This window comes from Lampris incognitus, chromosome 13 (assembly GCF_029633865.1).
Source record: "Lampris incognitus isolate fLamInc1 chromosome 13, fLamInc1.hap2, whole genome shotgun sequence".
Lineage (NCBI taxonomy): Eukaryota > Metazoa > Chordata > Actinopteri > Lampriformes > Lampridae > Lampris > Lampris incognitus.
This window is the reverse complement of record NC_079223.1, coordinates 23255050-23267549: the sequence shown is the minus strand read 5'-3', so window position 1 is coordinate 23267549 and position 12500 is coordinate 23255050. Positions and strand designations below refer to the sequence as shown.

Genomic DNA, 12500 nt, shown 5'->3' with positions numbered 1-12500 from the left:
CCTTCCTGGGCCCTGTAGAGACCAAAGCCCCATTTAAGGGGATGGGTCAACACTGAGGTTTGGAAATGTTTTAAAGCACCCCTTCAATGAGATCAACTCAAAAATCAACTTTTTGGCTCAGTAACAAACATCTTTAAGAAGTACTATATGTTTATCATCATAGTTCCATCTTCAGTCAAAAATGGGTTTAGTTTGCAAGCAAAGATCCATGGGCACAGCAGTATATATTTAAGTTGATGAGATGCAAAAACATGTTTTCTTGTTTGATCAAAGTAGGTGACAATGCTTTTGCAGTAATTTGCTATGTGAAATTCTACTTGAAACCTGATCTTAGTTGTTCAGCAATTCAATGCAATCAAGATAAACATTTCATATGGAAAGGTATCAGATACACATATTTTCTAACAACTGCCATTTTCAGGTGTGTTCAAGAGATATTCAGAGTAGTTAGCTGAGGACTGTGAATGCAAGGCAAGTTTTTTTGGGGGGTGACGCATCAAACAAAAACAACTCAATTGATCCACCTTCTGGGTTTTTAATGCACAAATCTGAGGATTGCATGTGTGTGTTCTACAAATGGAAATCATCCAAATGAAGCAGGACATGTGAAAGTGGCTTCTCAATCTTCTCCAGCTACCTCAGAAACAGATCTGAAGCAACCTAGCTAGCTTGCTACTGGTGTTCTGCATTGTTCTGATAAATGCAATGCATTGCTGGACTGACCTGAGGACTGTAGGAAGCTGATGTCTTTAGCGTCATAGTCAAAGTCAACAGGAATCATTTTTTTATGCTTATTGGGCCATAGGAACCAATGATCTGCTCACTGACCTTGTGCATTAAACACAAACAAAATATTTAACTTGTTTTGGGATGTCAAAGTAGGGGTGCTTTGAGAACCACTTCCTGGGTCAAAATTTAATCAAGTCAGGTGACATTGGCATAGAAAAAGGGGTGGAGCTTGGCTTGGTTACCTGACTACTACTTACCACTGCTGCTGCTGTTGATGTAATGGTTGTTGTCAATGGTAACCTGTGGCAGCCAGCCCTTTGACCCCTCTTCCTCCTCACCATTGTTCCATCCTGTATCCGATGATGACTTGCAGGAGCTGAGGGAGATCCACAGCCGGCAGCAGAGACAGAGGCACAAGGAGTTGGAGGCAGACACACATGCACTGACACATACACACTCACACACACACACATCGGGCGAGAGGAGGTCTGCTGAACTGCAGGAGAGTAGGTAAGGCTTAGAGGGGGGCTGTTCAGAAGCATAATCATCAGGATGCTTTTACTCCTGTGATATGAATTATTACTTTACATAAACATATCAATTTCATGGCTATTTACACAAGAACACGTTCAGTTAAACAGTTCATGTCTTCGACAGTTGTAGGTAAAAAATGCTGTTAAAATTCTTTGAATTTAAATGGTAGTATAGTTTTAGTTTATATTGATGTCACTTTTTATTTGCAATATTCAGAACAAAAATAAATTATAAGATGGTTTGAGAGAGAGTGCATTGTGTATGGGTATAGAGTGCACGTGAAATTCAGAAATGTGTGTGTGTGTGTGTGTGTGTGTGTGTGCGTGCGTGTGTGTGTGCGCGCGTGTATGTGTGTGTGTGTGTGTGTGTGTGTGTGTGTGTGTGTGTGTGTGTGTGTGTGTGTGTGTGTGTGTGCGCGCGCGCGCGTGCGTGCGCGTCTCTCCCAGGTTGTCATCAGAGGAGGGCGATGCCTGGCGAGAGGACGGGGGGAGCTCTGGCCCCAAAGCTCCCAGCCCTGCATCTAGCTCTACCTACCAGGCTTGGCTGAACAGAGTGACCCTGGATGCGGAAGAGAGAACTAGAAGAGGGCTGGAGGAGGAGGACGAGGGCAGAAAGAGAGTGGCAGGGGCAGAGGAGAAGGACGAGGAGGGCAGAGGCAAGAAGGACATGCAGGAGAAACTAAACAAGCTGTTTAGTCAGCAGGCTGACCCCTGGGCTTCAACAGGTATATTCCACTTATGTGTGTGTTTTTTGCACATTTGTATGTGTGTATCATTGCATTTAAAAGAGAGAGTAAAAATAAGCGATATCAGAGTCCTTGCTGTTCAGGCCTCAGGTTGTAAATGAAACTATGTATGAGGCCATCAGTAGCCTCTTTTCCTCACCGAAAGTGGGAGTTGTAAGTATATGGACTCCTGCTCCTTTTCCAGGGAGCTAGAGGTATTTAAAGTAATAAAGACAGAAAACCATTGCTGTGAAGAGATGTCCCTGGTGGACGAGACATACAATTTTGTGTGATTTGCAGGGCAGTGATTGCAAGGTTTGACCAGGAGAAGACGTGACTGTGGCATCCTGTACAGTTCTTTGTCTCTATTCTGTTTTTGCGTTTTATAGGTACAGAAGGGAAGACTCCACCATCCAGTGTGTTCGACCAGAAGGCCTCCGTTAGCAGCCTTGACCAACAACAACAACAACAGCAGTCAGTGAAGGTGGTCTACTACAGGGCTCTATATCCCTTTGATGCTCGCAGCCACGATGAGATCAGCATTGCTCCTGGAGACATAGTCATGGTATGTCATACACGAACATTGTAGATATGTATCTTTTATTTATGTCCCCATTGCTACAAAGTAATACAAAATTCCAAGGACACAAATGAACATATTAGCACATGCAAACGAATTACATCCCCTCTGCAAAATCAAAATACTTGCTGTCGTAAAACCAAACCCAAACCCTATTTTGAGTCACCCTTGAAAATAGGAGTTATGTGAAGGCCTTTTCTTTCAAGTTAGTTTTTTTTTGTGGTCGTCTATATTGACTGTGTTGTTAGAGCAACTTTATTTTGCAAAACGTTTCTCTAACCCTCTTCCAGGGTCTTCTTAGAGTTCATCTAGGAATAGTGGTGACCATGTAGTAGTCTACAATTTTACATCAAGCTACATTGATAAAGGCATTTAGTGCAGCTCGGACCCTGTCAAACCAAGTGTTCTCAAAACCAATGTTGCCTGTTTGTAGAGGGCAACCGAACTAACTATTTTTGTTTACTGGCCCCAGTGGCTTGTAAATCTCAAACTCACCAGTCAGTGGCTGTTTTGGTTGTTAGCTTCTACTATTCTATGTTTCACTTCATGTGCGCGAGTACATGAGGTGAAATGACAAAGTGTTCCTGATTCCTATATAGTATAGTATAGTATAGTATAGTATAGGATCTAAAATGCTGACATAGAGGATGCACAACCATGTGTTTTAAGAAGCTAGCAAAACTTCACTAAACCAGAAGGATATCACACTGAAATCTTCAGTTACTTTTTCTGTCCTTGTGTGTGTGTGTTTGTGTGTGCACGTGTGTGTGCGTGTGTATTTTAGCTGTAACTCCTCTATGTGGAGTGTATATCTTTTATGTATTTGTTTGTATCCATTTATATGGCTGAACGTATGGTACTTCTTTGTATGCGAGCGTGTGTGTGTGTGTGTGCGCGCGCATGCGCGCGCGCCTGTGTGTGTAATGACTGTTTCCTCTCTCCTCTGCTGTCCAAATTGAAGGTGAAGGGGGAGTGGGTAAGTTATACCCCCCGCCCACTGTGATACCTCCACCAATCATGTAATAAAACCACCCATTTGAACACCCGTAATTTGTCCATCCCATGTCATGTCCATGGCTCTTTACCAGTGATTGCTTTTGTGTTTTTGTTTTTTTATCAGTTATTTGTGTGACCAAGCCATGTTGTGAGTTTGTGAAACTGTAAGTTTGAGGCAAAGCAATGATGAATAAGAAAGGCACTACTCAGTCTCCTAGGGTAAATAAAAGGTTGACTCTATTGAAGGTTTTATGAAGGTATTTTGTAAGGTGTGTTGCAAAGCTCAAATCCACACCTCTATTTTTGGAATTCATGTGTCATGATTTCTAATTTGTGAAGAAAATGTGACGAGGGCGCCATATTTAATTTGTGGTACAAGCAGCAACATCTCTGTGCAAAGATATACTTAGATATTTCAATAAGAACGACTTGGTCATTTTGTAAGGGGGTACATGTGGACCATAAAATTAGCTTTCTGAATTTTCTGACTATTGCATCATTATTTAAGAAATGTAGAATTGGCCTCAAGTATTGTATATGAAAGACAATTGATTGGTATGGCAAGGAGACACCTGTTAATAAAAAAAACAATGCTAATTTAGCAAATCATTCAAAACATCAAGAATAATAATTCTGACAAACTTGTAAACTTGCTTGTTTGAATACCCCTTTATCCTGCTGCTGTTGTGGTTGCTGTTTTCTTTTTTTTTTAACACATCATCTCCTCTACCATGGGTCTGTCAGCCGAAAGATCCTCTGTACTTGTTCATCTGTGTTTGTTTAGATATGTGTGTATTTGGCTTTAGCGTTTTTGTTTTAATCCTGCCACTTGGTATTGATAGGTGGATGAGTCCCAAACAGGGGAGCCTGGTTGGCTAGGGGGAGAGCTGAGGGGGCGGACTGGTTGGTTTCCCGCCAATTACGCAGAGCGAATCCCAGACAGCGAAGCCCCGATCAGTCTACGCTCCTCTGCCACGGCCACATCCACCCCAGCCCAACAACCAATAGCCACACCTCCTCCAGCACCTGGACCTACTACTTCCACATCCTCAACCAATAGCAATTGGGCTGACTTTAGCACCACGTGAGTCATGATTATGTCAATGAGTTTTTGTCAGAACCAATATTCATTTCAGTGCCTAACTTCCAGGCCTGCTTATACATTTTTGGACCATAGGAAAAAAACAGAGAGAGAGTACGTTCTCCTGCTTGTGTGTTTTTTGTTTGTTTTCCCCAACCTCCTACCCATATAGCTTTTGTGTCCCAACTGAAAAAATTGCGGGGGAAATTAGATAGTGAAACTTAACTTTTAACTGGTATTGATAGCCTTTTGCATTAGATCAGAAGATGTTGGGATTTACACTTAATTAGTTGAAGAGTATAAAGTATTAGCATGTAGTGAACATCAGCCAAAAATTTCAACTAAATACTCAACAAAACCCCTTGTATTGTGTGTGTGTGTGTGTGTGTGTGTGTGTGTGTGTGTGTGTGTGTGTGTGTGTGTGTGTGTGTGTGTGTGTGTGCGTGCGCTCCCTTGGTTATGGATGTATGCTTATATATCCAGTTGGCCTGCCAGTACAGCCCCCCAATCAGAAAGTGAGGGATGGGACGCCTGGCCAACCTCTTCCACTAATCAGAACCCATCCCTCAGCGTTCCTTCAGCGCAGCTACGGCAACGCTCTGCTTTCACTCCTGCTACAATGACAACAGGCTCCTCTCCTTCTCCTGTACTGGGACAGGTATTAAAACAGACTCGCACTGTTAGGTTCTCAATCAGACAAGCAGACAGATTGACAGGTAGACACACACACACACATGCACACACACACACACACACACACACACACACACACACACACACACACACACACACACACACACACACACACACACACACACACACACACACCTATAGACACATACTTAGACACACTAAAATACATGCATGCTCTCCCACTCTAACTTTTTCAGTTTTTCAGCCCAACAGATAAGTGTAGTTTCTGGTCCCCTTGTCGTTTTGAGAACCCAAACTGATTGGTACCTCTCATGACAGACCCCTGGTTCTCCAGATATACAAGGACTGATTATTCATGGGAACCCACCAGAAACAGGCCTAGAGTCAGTTTTGGATTCTAATATAGTTTCAGTAAGAAACACTGCTTTATGGGAGATTATAGTGTGTGTATGCCTACATCTCTGTCAGTGTTGGTTGAGGTGTAAAGGTTAAACTTTGGGAAAGCAACTAATCAGATTATGAAAAAATCAATTTTAGTTCAGTCATATAAACAGCATTGATACTGAAAGGTGCACCTTGTTACACAGAAGACCTAGAAAAAGTGATTTTTTTTTTTAATTTGCTAATTTTGTCTGTTCTGTCTTTTTACACTCTGTCTGATAGGGTGAGAAGGTAGAGGGTCTCCAGGCTCAGGCATTGTATCCCTGGAGGGCCAAGAAAGAGAACCATCTCAACTTTAACAAGAATGAGGTCAACACCTGTTGCCTAATGAACTATTTTTCTATGTTTATGCTGTGTTGATCTTTGTATTTTGATTATGATTGTGATGAGCAACCTTTCAGTTTTACTATTTTGATTAGGACTCCTGATTGATGTCAGTCTGTCAGGAAATATTTTTGTATAGATTGTAAGGCTTTAGTTTGGTTTTATGTCATTTGAATTTTTTGTGTTAACTGTGATTTTAGTACGTTTCTATAGTAAATCATGGATGCTAACCAAATTCTTTTAACACATTTTGAAATCAGCATGAATTGCCAGTATTATTGTCATTGCAGATAATAACGGTACTGGAGCAGCAAGACATGTGGTGGCTAGGTGAGCTGCAGACTGGGCAGAGAGGCTGGTTCCCGAAAAGCTACGTCAAGCTCATCTCTGCCACCATGACTGCCCCTGCCTCAGTCCAACCACGCAGCAAGAATGCCAGGTCGGTTAACATGCAAGGGCATGAGAATGATTTTGTTAAAGTATCAATATTTTTCTCAGAGATAGTAAAGCTTGTGATGTCCATTATCTCTTAGGTCTCACATCTTATCCTTGTTGGCCTATGATGAAAATCTGAAATTTCTCACGGTTAACTCACTCTGACACTTTGTGGGCCTCCATTTTGCTCATATGAATGGAAATATGTAATTGTTAAACAAATCTGAAAATGTTTCATCTGATGGTAATGTTATTTGTCTGCATAGCATCTTCTTAAACCGCGATCAGATTACACAGTATTTTTGTCTTTCACGATGGTCACCATGTCAGATTAGGCAATTATAGTGCCATATATTCTTGCCACTTTTTGGCCGGGAGACTGGCAACGTTACAAGTATGACCCCGACCAATCATCGTATACTGCCTTTCATGATCTTGCATGTGTTCATAGGTCGTCGGGGAGGAGGGTCAAGAAATTGGCAATCATGGCTTCAGAAATTCTATGTGGACTCTGTTGTGGCTAGTGCTACTGAGGAATGACAACCTAGCATAGCTTAACCAGCTACCCACTGGGCTGCTGAAGTGCCTCTCTATTTCTCCCCAACATTTAGCACATTTTTTTTTTTATTCTTTCATGGTACTTCCTCGAGGAAATGTCAAAAAGGCAGGGGTATTGTTGCCACTGCTCAACGAACCTTTCTTCGGTTTCATCATTCCACCTGACAGTAGCAATAGCAGCATCACTTTCTCTTTGCCATGTTTACATATGTGCACAAGAGAGTGCTCTGCCATCCTGTTTGTCAACGTCAAGGAACACGTACGTCGTAAGAGATGTCAGATGAGGCAGGAAAATACAAAAAATTCGGACATATTAGACTTATCGTCGGGATGTCGTGGGGCGTCCCAGATACCACATTGCTGTTCTTTGATTATGTCACACTACATGGGATAAAGACACCCGTTCGTCATTCCCGACGTTCATAATTGGGCCTGACACTGGAAATTTGTCGGTGACGACAGGCTGAAATCATGTAGTCAGTCTGATCCCGGCATTAAAGGACTGTTGACGCTACTGCCCTGCATCTGTGAGATGGTCCCTAGTAGTTCAACAGTACTGGAAGAATGTCTCTATGATGTCAAGGGCTGCATGATGCATAATTTCCCTCCACCTAAATTTACATAAAACTTCTTATAAATTTGGGTGCATTTTAAGAAAACTACTTTTTTATTTTCTAGTTTGTTCTGATAATTCTTACATCAAGGCATTATCTAAAAATTTGTAGTGATTTTTGATTCAGATCATATAACCCTAAAAAACATACCAAAACCTGGTGAGGACATGATTTTACTGATGAACATAGTTATGGTTTGAGCATTTCTTTGTCACTATGACAGTCACAAACATGTTTATCATAACCTGTTGTCGACCCCTGTAAAATCCTTTAGTCATTTCCAACTTGTGCAGGATTCTGGTGCCTGGTGATTAACAAAGACTGAGAGCATATTTCAGCTCATAGAATATTTGTTTATTTTTGTTCTTACAAATTGATATTTAGAGACTAACTGAATTCTTCTAAGGTTCAGCTGGGTCAATTAAAGGCACCCCTCAAATCATTTAAACCATGAAGAGCTGTAGAACAGCAAACATCCTTATACAAGACCCTCTGTAAAAAAAACAGGATTAAAGGCCAACGGTGACCAGGCCTTTGCCTGTGGATCTAAATCAGCAGGCAACAATTAGTGAATATTTTTAATTGGAATAGACGCTTTGTAAAAGCTTTTTTAAACCAGTGATGTTTTTCATTGCAGTAATTGATTTCATTAATTCTCTCAGAGATTGGCCATTATCTATCTTTTTTGAAATGGGGGGGAAAAAATAATCTATAGAGAATATCAGATTTTTAGTAAGGTTTACTGGAATCTCATAGAAGTTAGTCGGGGTTCCAATCCTGCAGAGTGCAAAAAAGTGAAATGAAGTTTTTAAAAAAGGTCTTGTATCTTCTTTTCCCTTTAGTGAGTCTGGAGCATCAGATAGCCCCCCCAGTGTGAAACGCCCCTCTCCTTCCCCCACTAAGCCATCTGAGTCTGGAGAAGGTAGCTCCCCCTGCGCGCACACACACACACACACACACACACACACACACACACACACACACACACACACACACACACACACACACACACTCACATTCAGACTGGTAACAAATGAAAGGAAAAACCAACATAAGTGTCTTAGTAAGGTATGGGCCACCACGAGCCTCCAGAACAGCTTCAATGCTCCGTGTCATAGATTCTACAAGTCTGAACTTTACTGGTGAGATGGAACATCATTCTTCCATTTGGTGTTTTGACGAAGGTGGTGGAGAGTCCTGTTTAAAACTTTAGTTCAAAATCTCCCATAGGTGTTCAATTAGGTAGAGATCTGGTGACTGCAAAGGTCATAGCATATGATTTACATCATTTTCATACTCATCAAACCACTCAATGACCCCTCATGCCCTGTGTATGGGGGCATTGTCACCCTGGAAGAGACCACTCCCATCAGGATTGAAATGTTTCATCATAGGATAAAGGTGGTTACTCAGAATAACTTTGTATTGATTTGCAGAGACCCTTCCCTCTAAGGGGACAAGTGGACCCGAACCATGGCAGGAAAATGCCCCCCACAGCATAACAGAGCCCCCGGACCCCCTCACTGTAGTGGTCAAGCATTCAGGTTTTCCCTTTAATTTGTCACCTGTCTGTATACACATGCATACTTTGGGTGAGTAATTGTCATTGACTACCTGTGTCTTTGTGCCTCTGTATGTTGGTACAGAATATATAGCCATGTACACCTATGAAAGCAGTGAGCAGGGGGACCTGAGTTTCCAACAAGGGGATGTCGTCATGGTTACTAGGAAAGAAGGGGACTGGTGGACAGGTGTGGTCGGAGGCAAGACCGGGGTATTCCCTTCCAATTACGTGAAACCGCGGGACTCTGCCTCTGAGGTGAGGAACCACTCAGAAACCGAATAGAATCTGCACTGTCGAGACTGCAGTGAGGGGTAAAGCTACAGAAGAAAAAAAATTGGTATAGGACCTGGGATGATCGCTAAGGCAGGGGCAAGTAGGGCTGTCACAATTATTACATAATCACCTGATCGCGATTATTTGACCTGACTGCGATCATTATACATAATCGTTAGAATCGTTTCCATTCATTTGTATAAAAACAGCTGGAAGAAATGTCATATTTCACAGAAATTCCCAGAAATGTCATATTTCCATCAGTATTTCCATGTCGTTTTCCACCGTTTGTTGCTTGACTGCCGCACTTTTAATGATGTCATCTTGTTGCGCCCCTGGCACATGAGTGGTGAATTAGTGCCAACAAACTGTTTATCTTGAGCCCTTTATTCTATAATATTTGACGACTGCATTTCGACGGGCATCTGCTAACATTAGCATCATGGACGTAGTTGCAAAGCCAAACACCACAGCACTGCTGTGGGCACATTTTGGTTTTAAGCCAAATGAAAAAGGAGAGCCCAATAACTTGGAGGAGGCGATTTGTCAGATATGCAGCAAAAAGGTGGTGGTCAAAAGCGCTAATACCACAGATTTAAAAAACCGTCTACGGTCCACCACCCCACCCAATTCACCGAACTTGGAAGACAGCCACTGCCGCAGTTCCATCCCGGCAATTGGTAGTTCCTGAAGCTTTCGGACAAGTGTCTAAATGTAAACATGACAGTACCAGAAGGTGCACATCAACAGACAGTGTAACACGATATATAGCCAAAGAAATGTAGCTGTTCAATAGGGTTGAAAAACCAGCATTTAAAGAAATGCTGAAAAAGTTTGACAAGCAGTACGAATTACCAGGAAAAACATACATCTCCAAAGTGCTCCCAAAAAGTGTTCCCAAAAAATACTGATGTTCTGGAAGGGGCAAAAAAAAAAGAAAAAGTGGGGGAAAGCGAAGGCTAAATGATACCCACAAAAGGATGGTATTACATCTTAAACCTGCAGTGTGGAAGTTTTGGTTCCCCCTTCTGGCAGTGAGAGTAATTACTTCTCTTTTTTCAGCGCTCTCGCACGAGGAAAAGCTACACCAGTGGTTATCTTTGTTTGTCCTGGCCGTCGATCACTTTTTTTTTTCTTCTTTCTTCTTCTTTTTTTTTCTTTGACCTTAATCCTTCCTCGCCGAGTTTCATTTTTCTCTGGAGCATCAGAAACTTTTCTTGGATGTTTCTCAGGACTTTCCACCATAGCTTCCAAGCCCGGAAACTTTTTGGCAGAAAGCCTCGAAGACAAGCCAAACAGAGCCATGCAAACACTTTTGTCATGCGGAAGTTCAGCTCTGGCAAAGCAATCACTGCTGGTTGACGTAAAACGCATCACTACACATCACTTCTGGTGCGCCAGAACGGGAATGTTGCCCCAGACATCAGATTTAAACCTCTGGTATACTGCGAGATACAGAGAGATTTACCTGATGGTAATTGGCTTAATCATCGTTGTGTGAACCCATTTGGCAAGGGCTTGAATGTCACAGACCTTCATGTACATGTAAAAGTCCCGCATTCTAGCTTTTAAAAAATCCAGTAATTTATTATCTTTTCTTCGCTTCGTATTGTCAGCTGGCATTGTCTACAAAACTCTTATATAGTCAAACAAAATGTCCCTATATGAACGTTACTTTAATCACATTTTTTCGTTGTCTGTGTTTCTCTGTTTATTTCCTCTCAAGTCTTTGGGATCAGCAGGGAAGACCGGCAGTTTAGGAAAGAAACCAGGTAAGCTAGTCACGTCTTTCCCATGGATACCCACATCAGATGATTACTACGGTAAACAAGTGACTACTTCTGATTGGACAAACATCAATAAATAAAATTCTGGCTCTGATTTTGTGGCCAATGTTATTATTTTTTCTTTTTTTCTTTTTTTACATCAATGACCTACCTTTGGAGGGAAACCTTATTTCTATATTTATGTTGTTGGGATGACAGTCCATCATCCAGTGTTTGACAGTGACATCACTGGTGGACACTTTTCTGCACCATTTGGATGGGATTTCAGAGAGACACACAAAAGACTGCTCAATATTATGGCTGCTAATGGGATATTGTCCTTACAACATATGCACTGATGAGCCAAAACACTGACCACTCAGAGGTGACCCCAATAACATTGATCATCTCAAAACAAGGGCACATGTCAAGGTCTGGGTAGATTAGATGGAAAGCCAAACAATCCGTTCTCGTAGTCAACATGTTGGATGCAAGACTCCTGCATGCAGGAGAAATGGGCAGGAGTAAAGACTTGAGCGACTTTGACAAGGGCCAAATTGTTATGGGCAGATGACAGGTCAGAGTATCTCTGAAACGGCAAGGCAGTGGTGACTACCTACCAACAGTGGTAGGAGGGACAAACCACAAACCTGCGACAGGGTGTTTGGTGCCCAAGGCTCATTGATGCATGAGGGCAACGAAGGCTATCCCGTCTGTTCCATACCGACAGAAGGTCTACTGTGGCAAAAGTCACATAACATTTTAAAGATGGTTACAGGAGGAATGTGTCACAACACACAGTGCATTGCACCCTGCTGCATAGCCACAGACCGGTCAGAGCACCTACAATGGGCATGCAAGCATCGGAACTGGACCTTGGAGCAGTGGAAGAAGGTCCCCTGGTCCGATGATCCTGTTCTTTTTTAGGTCACGTGGCTGGCAGTGTACATGTGTGACATTTACCTGGGGAAGTGATGGCACCAGGATGGACTGTGGGAAGACGACAAGCCGGTGGAGGGAGTGTGATGCTCAGGGCAACGTTCTGCAGGGAAACCCTGAGTCCAGCCTTTCATGTGGACGTCAGTTTCACGTGCCACCTGCCTAAACATCTTTGCAGACTAGGTACACCACTTCATGGCAGTGGTATTCTTTGATGACATTTGCCTCTTTCAGCAGGACAATGTGCCCTGCGTCACTGCACACATTGTTTGGGAATGGTTTGAGAAA

The 12500-nt window shown here is 42.4% G+C and overlaps 1 protein-coding gene across 1 annotated transcript in view; it reads left to right on the top strand.

Moving 5' to 3' along the window:
- itsn1 (intersectin 1 (SH3 domain protein)) overlaps positions 1 to 12500 on the top strand; it is a 68135-nt gene that overhangs the window by 33048 nt on the left and 22587 nt on the right. Inside the window, exons 18-28 of the mRNA XM_056291580.1 lie at positions 1103 to 1239; positions 1710 to 1987; positions 2377 to 2552; positions 4406 to 4647; positions 5128 to 5302; positions 5962 to 6048; positions 6354 to 6502; positions 8513 to 8592; positions 9107 to 9214; positions 9317 to 9489; positions 11234 to 11279. Of these exons, the coding sequence (XP_056147555.1) occupies positions 1103 to 1239; positions 1710 to 1987; positions 2377 to 2552; positions 4406 to 4647; positions 5128 to 5302; positions 5962 to 6048; positions 6354 to 6502; positions 8513 to 8592; positions 9107 to 9214; positions 9317 to 9489; positions 11234 to 11279 (1651 nt within the window). The remainder of the gene's footprint in view (positions 1 to 1102; positions 1240 to 1709; positions 1988 to 2376; positions 2553 to 4405; positions 4648 to 5127; positions 5303 to 5961; positions 6049 to 6353; positions 6503 to 8512; positions 8593 to 9106; positions 9215 to 9316; positions 9490 to 11233; positions 11280 to 12500) is intronic.